Source organism: Pygocentrus nattereri, chromosome 15 (assembly GCF_015220715.1).
Source record: "Pygocentrus nattereri isolate fPygNat1 chromosome 15, fPygNat1.pri, whole genome shotgun sequence".
In the NCBI taxonomy this organism is placed as follows: Eukaryota; Metazoa; Chordata; class Actinopteri; order Characiformes; family Serrasalmidae; genus Pygocentrus; species Pygocentrus nattereri.
Genome location: NC_051225.1, coordinates 5,943,896 through 5,958,010, shown reverse-complemented (window position 1 = coordinate 5,958,010; position 14,115 = coordinate 5,943,896). Strand labels below are relative to the sequence as shown.

Genomic DNA, 14,115 nt, shown 5'->3' with positions numbered 1-14,115 from the left:
AATTGCTGAATTTAAAATTCTGGCAAAAAGAAATCATAAAAATATAAAATGTGCCATAACTTTTGCACAGAGTATATTTTATGTTTAATTTTTTCCCAATATGTTAAATTCAGACATAAACAGACATAAAACACAAGGGTTAAAATGTGCAGAAGTATGCTCTCTGTAGAGCAGGCATGTCAAACTGGGCCAATCTGGATGACCTTCCAGGCCAAAATGCTGCAGAGATTAGCATTTACCCTCATCTACCACTCTGAACTCATGAACTCATGAAGGCCTTTCTGACTGTCTAATGAACTGGATCAGGTGTGTTTAAAGAGGTGCTGAAGTCTGTAGTGTTTTGGCCTGGAGGACTGTAGCCAGACACATGTGCTGTAGAGGATGTGTTAAAGTATATCTGTATCTGTAAAGAGACTAATTAAGCAGGACTAGACATATACAACTGTAAATAATACTGTATATCTGTATATGTATAGGGATTAATTAACTAGGAACAGATAGCAGATAATCGTAGCATAATGATGTGTCAACAAAAACCCTGCGTCTCTCACCTCTTTTTAAGAGTAACTCGGTTGTGTTGCTGACCGTGGCTGTCCGGACTGGTGGAGGGGGTGGAGGGCAGCAGCTCTGTGATGGGCTGGACAGAGGTAGCAAGGCTATCCGCTGTAACACTCCCAAGAGTGGACGAGGCCGACTGTGTGAGTGAACCACACACTTTATCCACCTGAGGGTCAGACAGAGTGACTGAGCTCAGTAACTGGTCTTGGTTTCAGGATTTGGTCAAAATTTTGTCTAGGACCCCCCCCCCCCCCCCCCCCACCACACACACACACACACACACACACACACACACACACACGCATTAGACAAACTGAATAAAAAATATGTTTATATCTCATAGCACAGCTTCTGAACCGGTCATGTCTATAGTTGTCCTTCAGTGTAGACCAGGGGTCGGCAACATGCAGCTCTGGAGTTAAATGCGGCTCTTTTACTGTCCTGTTGTGGCTCCACAACAAAATTAGATTTGTAGGTAAAAATAAAATAATCCTCTTTTGCAGTAAAATAAAGAAAATAAAGCTCTAGTTTAACAATAAATGGCCGTTAATGCTGGAGTTAATGTAGCACTGCTAATTCACCCTTTAACCCTGAACACTGGTGCTCAGACTGCTGGTCATTATAGCAATGCAGACAACAATCTTAATTAGCTTGTAGCTACGAAAAGGCAAAGAGAGAGATTTAAGATGAACAGTGATCATGTGGAAATGAATGAATTTATATTAGTTTATAATCACTCCAGCTGGTATCCTTATACATTAAATCTGCAACAAGAAACTGTCAAACACTAAAAAGTCATGAGGCTGAAGTCAGCTTTTCATTTCCCAGCTACTTGTTCTAATTTTTCCGTTCCACCTTAAATGGTGCCTGAGGTGGCAAAAGGCAAAAAAGTTGGAATGGAAGAATTCAAACAAGAAGCTGGTGAATAAGAAGTTGAATTCAGCCTTGAAAAAAAATTGAACATTAAGAGACATTTTACCAGAAACTACTCTACTTTTTATATTTATATATTATATTTATATTATATACAGCCAAGATGGTAAAATGTTGTGGCTCCCAAGGTGGTTAGATTTTTATTTGAAAAGACAAAATGGCTCTTCTTAACATTTGGCTTGTGACTCCGATGTACGCTAATGACAAAGTACTCAGTACTGGCATGAATGTGACTTTCTGTTGAAAAGTGCTGAAAAAACTCCAAGAAACAGGTTCACAATCCTGATACACCACCAATTGTAAAATGTATTTTTCCTCCATGTTAGCATTAGCCCACGCTAATGCCAACATGCTTAAGAAAACACACACACACACACACACACACACACACACACACACACACACACACACACACACACACAAACTAAAAATAACACTTTACTGTCTGTTTTAGCCTACCTAGCTATGGATGTCTGCTAGAATTACCTTTGCTAGCATGTCTGGCTAAACGCACCCTAGTTCACACTCTCCCAGGTCACAACTTTGGTGAGGTGACTGGAGTGAGATTTTCATGTAGCTAGAGTGAGAACAGAGTGACACTGTTACACCGCTTAAAACACTCATTTGAACACAGCTCATAGTCACTAACATGCAGACCTGTGGTTCTTAGGGAAGCCCAAACTCCTGTCCACATATTTGCTCTAATGCAGCTCCAGACACCTAAAAAAGGCCATTAAGAACACTAGATACCTGGTACAGGTGTCTTGCAAGCTAGGCTAGATCAAAATGTATGTTTTGGTTTTGTCTCTGCTGGCTAGTTTCTCCAAATAAAGCTAAGTGATGTTACTGTTGCTGCATAATGATAAATGAACCTGTGAAGTTAATTAACACATCATGTTACTTTATCAAACTTAAAATGACACATGATAATTCATCTGCTAAAGTGTTGCTGAAGTGTGAAAAGCACAACTGGAAAAATGATTTCTTCTGCAAAATCACTGCCTCAGATCCACAAGGCTTCCGTTGAATTTTGAATCTGAAGAGTGTGAATTTACAGCCGCTACTGATGAAGTGGATTAAGAACTCTGTCAATACACTCACATTAAAGCAGGGGTGTGATAACAGACCCTCTCTAGAATGCATTATACGAGGCTTTTCAGCTAATACAATCAATTTTTCCTTGCACAGCAGTACAGCAATGACAGAAATGAGAGCAATCAGAGCAAATTCAGCCTTTCAATAAATATTGCTCTAAATTATATTGTATCATAAGAAGAAGAAGAAGATATTGTATAGATTGTGTCATATATTGGATGTCAGTTGGATGCGGGCGGGAGCAGGACAACTGATTTTTTGCAGGAGCGGGTGGGAGTGGGATTAACTGTGTTATAGGTTTCTGTTTTTCGTTATGTTTTTAAGCACTTAATATTTCAAATCATTTACAAATAATATTTTGGCAAAGAGTGACTGACCCTTAGGTATTTTGACATGGTCCACTCTGACACTCTGACACCTCAGGTTTGGCAGAAAATCGAATTTACACAATTTTCCATGTAGCCCAAAAGTAGTCAGTTCACAAAGACGTGGTGAATGTTGTTGCTAACAAACGCTAGAAATCAGTCTCCCTCAAGGTTTTGGGTGATTACTGATCTCTTGTGTTTTTTTACAACACTGCCGCTCCGGCTTAAAACTTTGGACACCAAAGACGTCATGACTGATCAAATACACCTTTGGAAAGTGGAAAATTGTGGGTTTTTTTGATCAAATATTCCTTTAAGCATAATCCAGATAAAGCCCTACAAAGCCCTACTGAGGAAATCCATTTGAACTGCAGGACACTATTATGGGCTAATCTAGTCTGACCATTAGCGTTAATCATTTCAAGGCCAACACAGAATAGCGACTAATACTGTACAGCCTGAAAAAAGTGATGGGGCCAAGATGCTGTAGTTTGGTGTGACAATGTATTCATGTATTTTGATATTGTCCAGAGTGACCCTATGCAGAATTATGTCAGAGAAACTCAAGGGAATGCAAAGTGATGACAGATAGAAATGACCCATTATGTTCTATAGAATGGACCAGTAAGAGTGGCAGTGTGAACAGGTACAGGTTGGGACTGTCAGTGACAGTATGAAATTTGACTGTAGTGTCTCTGTATGTTTGTGCATGTATATGTGTGAGTGTGTGAATGTGTGTGTGCATGTGTGCGCGTGTGTGTGTGTGTATGTGTGTGTGTGTCGAGGGGGGTGGGGGTTGGGGGTGCGGTTACGACTCCTCCAAGGAGTCTTATTTATCTGAGGATTACCCAAACTCTATCATCCCCTCGCTGCGGCCCCTCGCTTGGTGCCCTGCTTTTTGGGATGGGGTTTGTCCAGCCAGCCGGAGCCGCCTTTGTCCAGAGGTGAATTTGCATGCACAACAGAGGCCTGAGCACAAGCAGACAACACCCAAACAACTCAAACTGCAAGAGGCACAGGACCAGCAGGATAGACTCCTCACTGCCCTCATCTCTACCTGTAAACATTCTTCCTGATTCACTTCATCTTTCATCTTGAACAACATGCGCAATGTTTGACCAAACTGGTCTTCCAGGGTCAGAGCTGGACAATCCTGTTCTAGATATTGTCTGTAAGATGCAGCTGTTGATAATAAAATGATCATAACATGTCCATCTACACAGCATATCCACTTGGTTACCCGAATCCTTATGAAGAATCTCCATGGATTCAGTCCTCTCTGCAAACGATCTGACAACACCACTCTGATTCTGTGATTCTGGACTAATGCTAAAGTGACCCCTGCCCCCCTCCCACAGCGGAGAACACACCTCGGGTCATATGAACCCAAAGTCATCCCAGCTACGCAGCATCAGTGAGTGAGCAACACTTGATCCATGAAGGCTTGAAGGGAGGTGATTGCCCAGTGCAAGTGGGTCCTTTAGCGAGGTGGGGGGGCAGTCAGGGGGTTAGGTAATAATATCCTCCATTCTGACGGGCAGGTCCACATTCCTTTCAGGCAGGCTTATGAGAATGTGTCTCAAACTTAATCCACCCACACACACACTAACAGCTGTCAGCACGGAGACCCAGTCAGCTCAAAGCCAGGCCCTATCCCACTGATCCTTGCATGAAAACAGATGTCCAGTATACTAAATATGCGTACCATAACACTGTCCCTATTGACTCATAACGGCCCAGACGAGTCAAGGTAATTCTGAAGCGCATGCTTATAAACACAGGGAAATGCTGCCTCAATCTATCCTACATCCAGGCCTCAAGTACATTAAGCAACTAAAGAGACTAAATTTCTGTAACCCATGACTGCCCTTGATCATTAGGTCATTAAACGAGAGTTCACACTGAATGTGTTTTTGTGGTTGAGGCACCTTTTTCTGGTGTTTTCATCTGAAGAGAATGCATTGTGCCCCAGGCACTCACGAAGCTGTCGAGGCACCTTGAATTTTTAAAACAAAGTTAAAGTCGAAGAGGTCAGGGTTTTTTTTGTTTCTGCGCTGACCAATCAAAGGTAAAGCAGGCCTTCAGTTACAGCTGTAATCCAGGAAGGATTAGTGACTGAGGTCCTTCACAGATCTAAATTATAACACATACAAAAAGCAGCTTTTTTTTAGTTTAGCTTCTTTTTCCTAACAGCACTAGTTTGCTAATTAATAGTAGTACTTTTTGCCTTTGCCAGCATAGCTGGGGTCTCCCCGGCGCTTGAGATTTCAGGTAGTTTTTCAAACCATTTAGCTAGCCAGTTAGCTATTGCTTGTTGCTTAGCAACAGGGCGAAACACCCCATAATACAGCCTTCAAAAATACAGCAGTGTGAACTCCCACAAAAAGCATCGTGGTGTGGCTCCGTTTTTTCCACCTTCAGGAACTGAAGCGTACTGCTGGCGAAATTCCGTAAAAATAAAAATGCATGGTCACTACTTTGTAAGGCATGGGAATGAGGTAATTATGTCAAGGCCATGACATAGTAAGGTGTGGGAACAAGATCCTAATGCATGGCCACGACTTGGTGCGTCGTGGTTGGTATAGTGTAGTGGCTAACTCATCTGCCTTCTATGCTATGAATGGGGAACAATCCCCGCCTGGGTAAGCACTCTACACTATACCAATAAGAGTCCTTGGGCAAGACTCCTAACACTACCTTAGCCTGGCTGTGTAAAAAAAGAGATCGCTCTTGATAAGAGTGTCTTCCAAATGCCGTAAACGTAAATGTAGTAAAGTGTTGCAATGAGATAAAGTGACCACACCTCATTCCCATGCCTTAATACGTCATGGGCACAAGTTAATTATCTCATTTCCATGCCTTTTTTGCTTTCCCAGAAACCTTGAGACAAAGAAATTACACCTCAAAGCGGGCAAGAACTAGTCTATGGGCTTTATTTTCTATGTGGACCAATGAGATCAAAAAGAAGAATTTGCAGTCTCTCTCTGAGTACCACTGGTTCTATTGGTGGGTTTCTAATGTGTTTAGGCTTTTCTCAATGGGTTAAAACTACAGGGATCTAAGGATCCTACTGGTTTACCAGGTGACCTGTGACTGAATGTAGATGCATGTGATGGTATTCTAAAAGTTTTCTACAGGAAACTAGTGGTCTATAACAGTAACCATTAAGCCAAGGAGGCAAAACCATCAGGTTTTAATGCTAACGGTTTTAATTGTCTTTGCACAGCAGGGCTTCATATGAATTTATAGATCAAATTGATTAACTTTTTTTGTTCAGCTTGTTTTACTTGCAGCAGTACCCTTGCTAAGTACTAGTAGATCACTTTATAAAATTGTGAGCGACAGAACTTTCTGCCTGTGCATACTGAAATGATATCTAGCTCGAACAGCTGACTGACACTTACAGAGCTACTGTTCTCACCAATGTAAGACATGGATGAATTACATACAAATGATAACACAGTAAGATCAGACATCAGCAAAAATCGGAATTAAGCAATAAGCCCTGTAATGTGAACACAGTGCCTAGAACAATGGTTCTCAAATGTAGTCCTGGAGGACCCACTGCCCTAAAGTATTCCCTGTCCCAGAAAGTCTGATCCAGCTCATCGGGTAATTATCCATCCCTTCATAAGCTGGATCAGGTGGGATATTTGAGAGAATACTTGAGACCGTAGATGCGTCTAAAATCCAAGCATGCAGCCGAGGGTGCACCCTCTGTTTCGGGGAATTCAAATGATCCTTTCAGATCACCTGTCACTTGCAACACTTCACATGCGGCTCAAAAACCAAAAAAAAGGGCAAAAACAGCCAAGAGTGGAAAAAACGTTGCAGCAAATGACATTTTCTCAAAGAAGACTCTTACTGAAGAGTATCGGGTACTCTCCTACCTCAGCTGCAGCCTTCACAGTGAGATATGGCTTGTTTTGAGTGGTGGTTCCCTAGGATTGGAGGTGAGAACCATTACTATGAAAAGTCAGGCATCAGAATAACTCACAACAGCACTGAGGTGTGGTCCGTGCAGCTGAGCATTCAGGATGGCGTCGTTAATCCTCTCACGTATCCCCAGCAGGGCAAGCTCCAGCTCGTGCCCCCCGGCCAGCACCCCACTCAGGCGTTCTAGCAGGCCCACATAGCGGCTCCAGGGTGCCTGCAGCTCAGCCAGTCCAGCCAGGCAACCACGCATCACATTCAGACAGAGTCCCCCACAGGGCCGGATGAGGGTCAGCCCCCTGCAGTGCGGGCAGTACTGCATCCGTACCAGCGCCCGCCCACACTCCTTCGCCATCCCCGCAGACTCAGTGGCATTCAGGACCTCCGCTCCAGCCACTAGTGCTCGAGTCAGTGCTCGGCCACCTGCTAGTGCCCGCCCCAGTCCCTGCGCCAGAGCCTGTGGCTGCGGGCCGAACGGGTTCACGTCCGGCCGTGTGGCCCGTAGACACTCTGTACCCTCTGCTGACCAGGAGGAGGAGGAGGAGCGCAGGCCTGGGTTCACCAGGTAACGGTAGACCAGAGGGAAGAGGTCATCATAGAAACGGTGGACAGAACGTTCCACAGAGATGTCAGCATCGCCGTGGAGATACAGGGATAGATCGGAGAACAGGGCAGCAACTAAAGGACGGGACTCCCGGGCGATGGGCTCGTAGGCCAGGTCGAAGAGGGAGAGGGTGTGGTTGAGCGTGAAAGACAGGAGGGATTGGAAGGTGTCTGAAAGAGAAATGGAGAGTCAGTACCGCAGACAAAGTATTAGTGATTTTAAATGACCTCTGTTCTGAATAGCCAAGAACTTTTAACACACAAAAAAAACTCTAAACCATGTTCAGCACATACTGGGCTGAAAACTATTAGCACTATTTCTCACCACCACTTGAAGAAATAATAATAAATAATAATAATAAATATTATGATAATACTACAGCAAAAACACCATAAACACACTGTAATATATTCAAACCTATATATAAATGTATGCGATAAATCTCCAAAATGGCAACTTTGCAGCAGAAGGCAAAAACATTCTTCAGAGAATTTTTGTTAATCCATTCAAATACAGTCAAGTTCCATTTTTTGGATTTTCTTTTGTTGACACTTCATTATTGTTCATGCTGAATTAAACATGTTGAAAAAAATTTAAAAATAAAACAAGTTATAGTACAACATTTTGTATTGTTCATTTATTAAAATGGATAATATATAATATAATATAATATATAATAATATTGATTAAGGTACTGTTTTGACTTAGAAAATCAACAAAACATTTGGCAAATTACCCAAAAAAACGTCTCTTTCCATTGACTTTAAAAGTAAAATAGGTTTTTTCCTTCTCCTGTAAAGTGACTAATTTGGGGATATGAGATTTTCTTCTGATAATGTGCATATTATATATATAAATATATATGCATGCATGCATGTATAGAAAACCAGTTCCTTACTTGTTGTATTGTGTTAACATATGTGTAAGTATTTGAGTGGCACACATTTTTTCATATATTTCAGTAACATATTCATCGGGTCAATTTCAAATATTTGCATATACTCTAAGATATTATTTTAAGAAACATATGTCAAATATATGTTTTTTCAATGTGAGAGGAGGACATTACAGAGTTCCGTGTTTGCCCTTCTGTATCAAATCTCATAACAAGCTTGACTGTTAGATGATGTGTTGGTATATGTCATACTGTTATGTCAGCATATGGTATATGTAACTATGTTAGTGATATATTAAATACACTAAATTCTGTAATGCTGTAACCCTCCAGTACTATATTCTCACCTCCCCCGCAACCAAACACATACACTACTCAGTTTCCATTCGTGCTCTGTGTTTGCATTCCAGCTGCTGAGAAAACTGAAATCATTCAGATCATGCACTTCACGCTACTAAAACAAATTTACACTCACACAACCTTTGTAATACGAGACGAGACACAATTGCTGCGATCTTGTTTGACATTTAGGAGGATGGTTTGAAATGCCAGCTGATGTCAGTCTCTCTGTCATTGCTCACATCTCTTTCCTATACATCTAATCTCCCTTTCCCCCGGCCTAATAAGAACTGACAGCCCTTAATCCGTGTGTCTTTTTGGGCTACAGAGCAGAGGGGAGGTATGTGACAGTAGCTTATAGAACCAATTTTAGCAGTCGGGAGACGTCTCGCTGCCGCGTCTGTGTGTGCTGACTGTGGAGAGACTGAGAAGTTGAGGATTATTCTTCTCCCAGATGGGGCTTGTTTGACTTTCTGGCTTTCTTTGTGAGCGAGGATCCTTGTGACAGGGATACGGATGTGACTAGCAAATGTCGGAACTCTTCAGAACGCTCATTTTAGTGTCATCACATTAGTGACAGTAAAAGCATACCCGCCTGTTTCTGTACGAGTGATGTGTGGACACACGGGGATTGTCCAATCAGCTCCTAATACAATTAATGTTCTCCACTATAAACAGCCAATTGCATAAACAGTGGGGGCAGATTTGAAAGACAGCGGTCAGCTGTTATTTGAACTAGAGCCTGACCGATATTACAGTTTTACTAAGGACCTAAAACTCAGATGGCCGATAATACTGGCCAACATCTCTTTATAAAATTCATCAGACCTGAGACGTTTTGGTTAAACATTGCTTTACCAACTGCTATGACTATAAAGTGTCCACAGTGAATGATCAGATATGATTGGAAGTTTTCAACTGCCAATTTTCTCAAACTAAAAAAAGCCTTAACTAGTAGATTTATTGTTCAGTTATTAACCTTCAAACTTTTTATTAGTGCACATTATTCAGTAAGTTCTGTAAAACTAACAGGACTTAGTTTTAAGTTATGTAGACATGAGAGCGAGGAAAAGTGTAGGCAGGTCTTTAGGCTTCAGGGGTTTAAACAGTATGAATTTTGTAGGATATTGCATTGATACCAATAAATTTGCAGGACCTCAATATCAGCTGATAAATTGGTCAGGCCCAAGAAAACGCCAGCAATTGTTTTAGGGTTCACTCCAGCCACCCTGTGATTACAGCAACATTATCTGTGTGGCCTCCTGTGGCAGACTATAAGACTCTCACCCCCCCCCCAAATAAACTACATACCAAATTCAGTGCCCCAGGGGGTCCAATCTGGGCACATGAGGCATTTTAATTGCCAACTAAATGTGTCCCTTGAATGTTGCCTGGACTACAATTCCCAAAACACACTTCACCACCAAGATGCTGCTCCCAATGTGTACATATATTTAACCCAGGTGCGTGTTTGGGACTGTAAGAACTGTCTAATGAGAATTTTAAAATGTTGCATTTTCAAAATGATGCATTTAAACTACCTACACTCAATCAAAGGGGAATTCCACCAATTTTTCAAAATTTCAGTGTTCAAGATATAACATTTATTTCACATTTTTATTTCATTTATATAAAACTCAGAGGAAGAGTGTACGTTCACTGCTGCTTTTGGTAAATGGTAAATAAAATGGCTATATTTGACTTGTCACTATCACTGTATGTTTCTCTAATGAACCATTTCACATCCAGCTATTCTACATGACTTTGTTCACATCTCAACAATTCAATTATGCATAAATTCCTTTTTAACAATCTACTGCTGACTATATTTCCAGTAAAATAACTAGACAGTTAATGGGCCCATAATTTTTTCGGCTCTTTTCATATTTAAATGGGCTCTTTTGTTGAAATATACAGGGTGAGTCAAAAGTCACAGGACAAAGTCTTAATTCATTTCATTTTTTATGCTGTCACAAGCCTCCACGATGCGGTGCTGAAGGTGGTGTTTGTTGCGGATTTTCTCAGCAGACACAATTTGTTTGAGATGACCCCAGAGATAAATGTCAATAATAAAATAAAAATTAAAATACAATAAAACCTGTCCTGTGGCTTTTGACCCACCCTGTATTTCAAGTGATGTGTAAATACTGCTAAAGTTTCAAAATGTACCTTTTACTCAGTCCATAGAGTCAATATATGAAAGCTATGCTGCAAAAATAGCCCATTTTGAATGTACTGTTTCTATGATGTCATGAAAACCAACTCATTTAGCCTACAGCAGTTAACACTGGCCTGTTCACACTGATGCCTCATCTTTAACGTGGTGATCAAATTTCAGGCAGAAAACGTATGAAGGAATTACTGACGTTTCCATTAATTTTTCAAAATTTCTTCATAAATCATTGCGATGTAGACAAAGTCGTTCAAAGTGGTTTGCTGTGAAATGCTCTGTTCTAGAAAAGCTTATAGAATTAGGAGTCAGTATTGCTCACAGTGGTGATGATAGGAACCAGATGTCTGAAGAGTTTGATGTCTCAAAAAATTCCTACAGAAAGTTACTACATGAAATGGTTATGAATATGCTACCTAATGCCTAAGACATTGTTTTGCGCTAGTTTTGAAAGAAGCTGTTGGTCTAAAGCATATTTCATTGTAGAGGGATACAATTTCCCTTCAAGATCAATGTCGGTCAGTCAGTCAGTCGGTCTGTCTATCTACATGCAGAGTGTTGTAAGGAAAAACCGTCCCTAGGTAAACTTTTAACTTTTTTTTAAACACAAAACAACTCATGAAGACACACAGGTTTTGGACAGTAAATAAAATGGCTATATTTGTGTTGTAGTTATGGCGACCCCTGGTTCCTATCACCACCACTGTAAAGACATCTGAGTCTGTAAAATGAACCATTTTACATCAAACCACTCTGAATGACTCTGTTTATATCTCAATGGTTAAATTATGCAGAAATTCTGGAAAAATCCCTTTTAAAACATCCATTTTTAAAAGCTAACTATTGGCTAGCTTGTTAGTAATTAAAACAATACCTCTATTTATTAATAGTGATCTAACAATTCCTGAACCATGTCCTAGCAACCGCACCCAAACATTGAGGAATCGGGTATCCCAGCAGGGGGATTTCATTTTAGATCATGTTACACAAAGTTGTCTTGGCTTGATCTGGCCACAACAGCATGGGGGTGCGGTCACAAAGGTCACAAAGGGCAAACCAGAGATACCGCTGTTAACCTCTTACATGGCAGGCCGGCACAAAATGAAATGAAAGCCAGTCCATGTGCAGTGTCCACTACGCATGCTCAAGCCATGTGTGAGTCTCAGACTGTAGGGTATCAGTGTCAGGAAACCTCTACAGTCTCAAGCTGCGGCTGGTCCAGCACTTAATTTAGGTCGAGCGAATAGGTAGCTGGCAGTATTTTTAGAGCTGGTAGGGTTGCTGAGGTTAGATGTGCTTTGCTGCTCGGGGTGTGAGTAAATGGCACGCGGCTGAGGAGATTCCACGCTTTGAAGTAGAATCATTTTGACTACGGAGGTGTACATGACAATCTGCAAAATAAATAAATAAATAACACTTTTAATGCCAACTTTACAGGCACCAAACGTTTCTGTCACTAATCCTCTTTCATTAGTGATTACTGTACACTTCCGCACACAAAGGCAAACGTTACTCAGTGAGAGAGTGAAGCCACATTACTGTCTGAATCTACACTCCACTCCCACACGGCAATGAAAGCACTTTAGGGACTCGCTCTCTGTCGACCAGGCCACCAGCTACGATCCCATGAAAAGCACAAAGGGACACAAATGATCTGCTCGAGCCCATTCATCTGCACTCATTATAGCGCAATACATTGAACCTAACATGGAGGGATCTCCAAGGATACTCTGAGAATTTCAACATTTCCCTTTCCGCTGCCTGAGCTTGTTTAATATTCACTGTTGGCAGGAGAGAAAGGACACGGAAAAGTGTGATGGTGCTGCTGACTCTCTCTGAAAAGGCGCAGAGTCTGGGAAGCATGATCTTAAGTGGACTGGTCTGACTTGTTCAGAGATTTTTAGGTTCTCGTATGTGTATGCATTTACACAAGGCTGTCTAATGTGAAGATGGCACATCACTCAGTGCACGTTGAGTTGATATTTAAGGCCTGACTGACACAAATACCAGTCTTGGCCTGAACGTGCATTCAATATGAACGATATATTTTTGGGAAGGGTTATAAATGCAATAAAATGCAGATATTTTATCGCAGCGGCCCACCTCTGCTCTCCTGGAGCACAATTTATGTACAATCAAATATCTGTCTGAAATAGAGGTTGATGGATCAAAACCATCCTCTGCTAGGAAGCATCTATATTTGGGAGCAGTCGCCGGCTCGTTCCCCTGAGCCAACAGTACATGACTGAGGTGCCCCTGAGCAAGACACCTGACCCCCAACTGCTCCCCAGGCTCTGCGGATAGGGCTGCCCACTGCTCTCTAGTGTGCGTCTTCACTAGTGTGTATGTGGTGTTTCACTGCACGGAATGCGGTGAAATGCGGAGGTGAAATTTCCCCATTGTGGGACTAATAAGGGTTTCTTAGTTAATTAATATCAGACAAATCTAAACATATGTCCAATACAGACTAAATATCTGCTCATTCCAACAATAACCAATGATATTGTGAACCCTGAGTTATTTGACTTATTTAAGTTATGATGGAATATTGATTCTTTTACCCATAAGAGGGCATACATAGCACAGGATTAAACATTTTCTGTGGAACGCACCCTTAACTATGTAAGCAGAACCATGCATTGAAATAAGTGCCTTTGAAAAGAACCAGGTCGGTGCAGAAACCTCCAGAAAACTGGAAAAAAAGGAGAGGTCTTTAACCTTAAGGCACAAGTAGCCAACTGTATAAAAAGGTGTTTGATGAGCACCAAGGGAGATGGTTTTGTAACACAAGGTGCCAGTCACTAGCGCCACGTTTACATGCAGCATGATAATCTGCTAATAATCTAATAGCTCGATCAGAACAGAATACGTTCCATGTAAACATCTCAATTGGAAAGCCTAGTCCGATTGAGGCCATTCGGAAAACAATTTCTATCCAGTTGAACGAGGTGGGCAATCCTGTAAATAATCCGTTAAATAGAAGAATAATAACCATGCAAAGCCCTGTATCTGATTACACTCCCAATCAGAAAGTTCTGCATGTGCATCGTGACATAGTGAAAGTTCAACATGGTGGGAGCAGAAACTGGTCTGCAGAGGAGACGATTTTTATGCTCTGATCTTTAAAAGACGGGGATGGGACGGACGTCCAGCTTATTTGTCTCAGAACACGATGTCTTCCTCTCGGCCTTCTTTAATAAAGACATGTGAAGCACGTTTTCCT

At 41.4% G+C, this 14,115-nt stretch overlaps 1 protein-coding gene across 1 annotated transcript in view; it reads right to left on the bottom strand.

The window, feature by feature from the left end:
- The window catches only part of gpc5b (glypican 5b), a 79,344-nt gene that overhangs the window by 58,725 nt on the left and 6,504 nt on the right, over positions 1-14,115 (bottom strand). Inside the window, exons 3-4 of the mRNA XM_017693277.2 lie at positions 6,949-7,658; positions 552-724 (exon numbers count right to left, since the gene is read on the bottom strand). Of these exons, the coding sequence (XP_017548766.1) occupies positions 552-724; positions 6,949-7,658 (883 nt within the window). The remainder of the gene's footprint in view (positions 1-551; positions 725-6,948; positions 7,659-14,115) is intronic.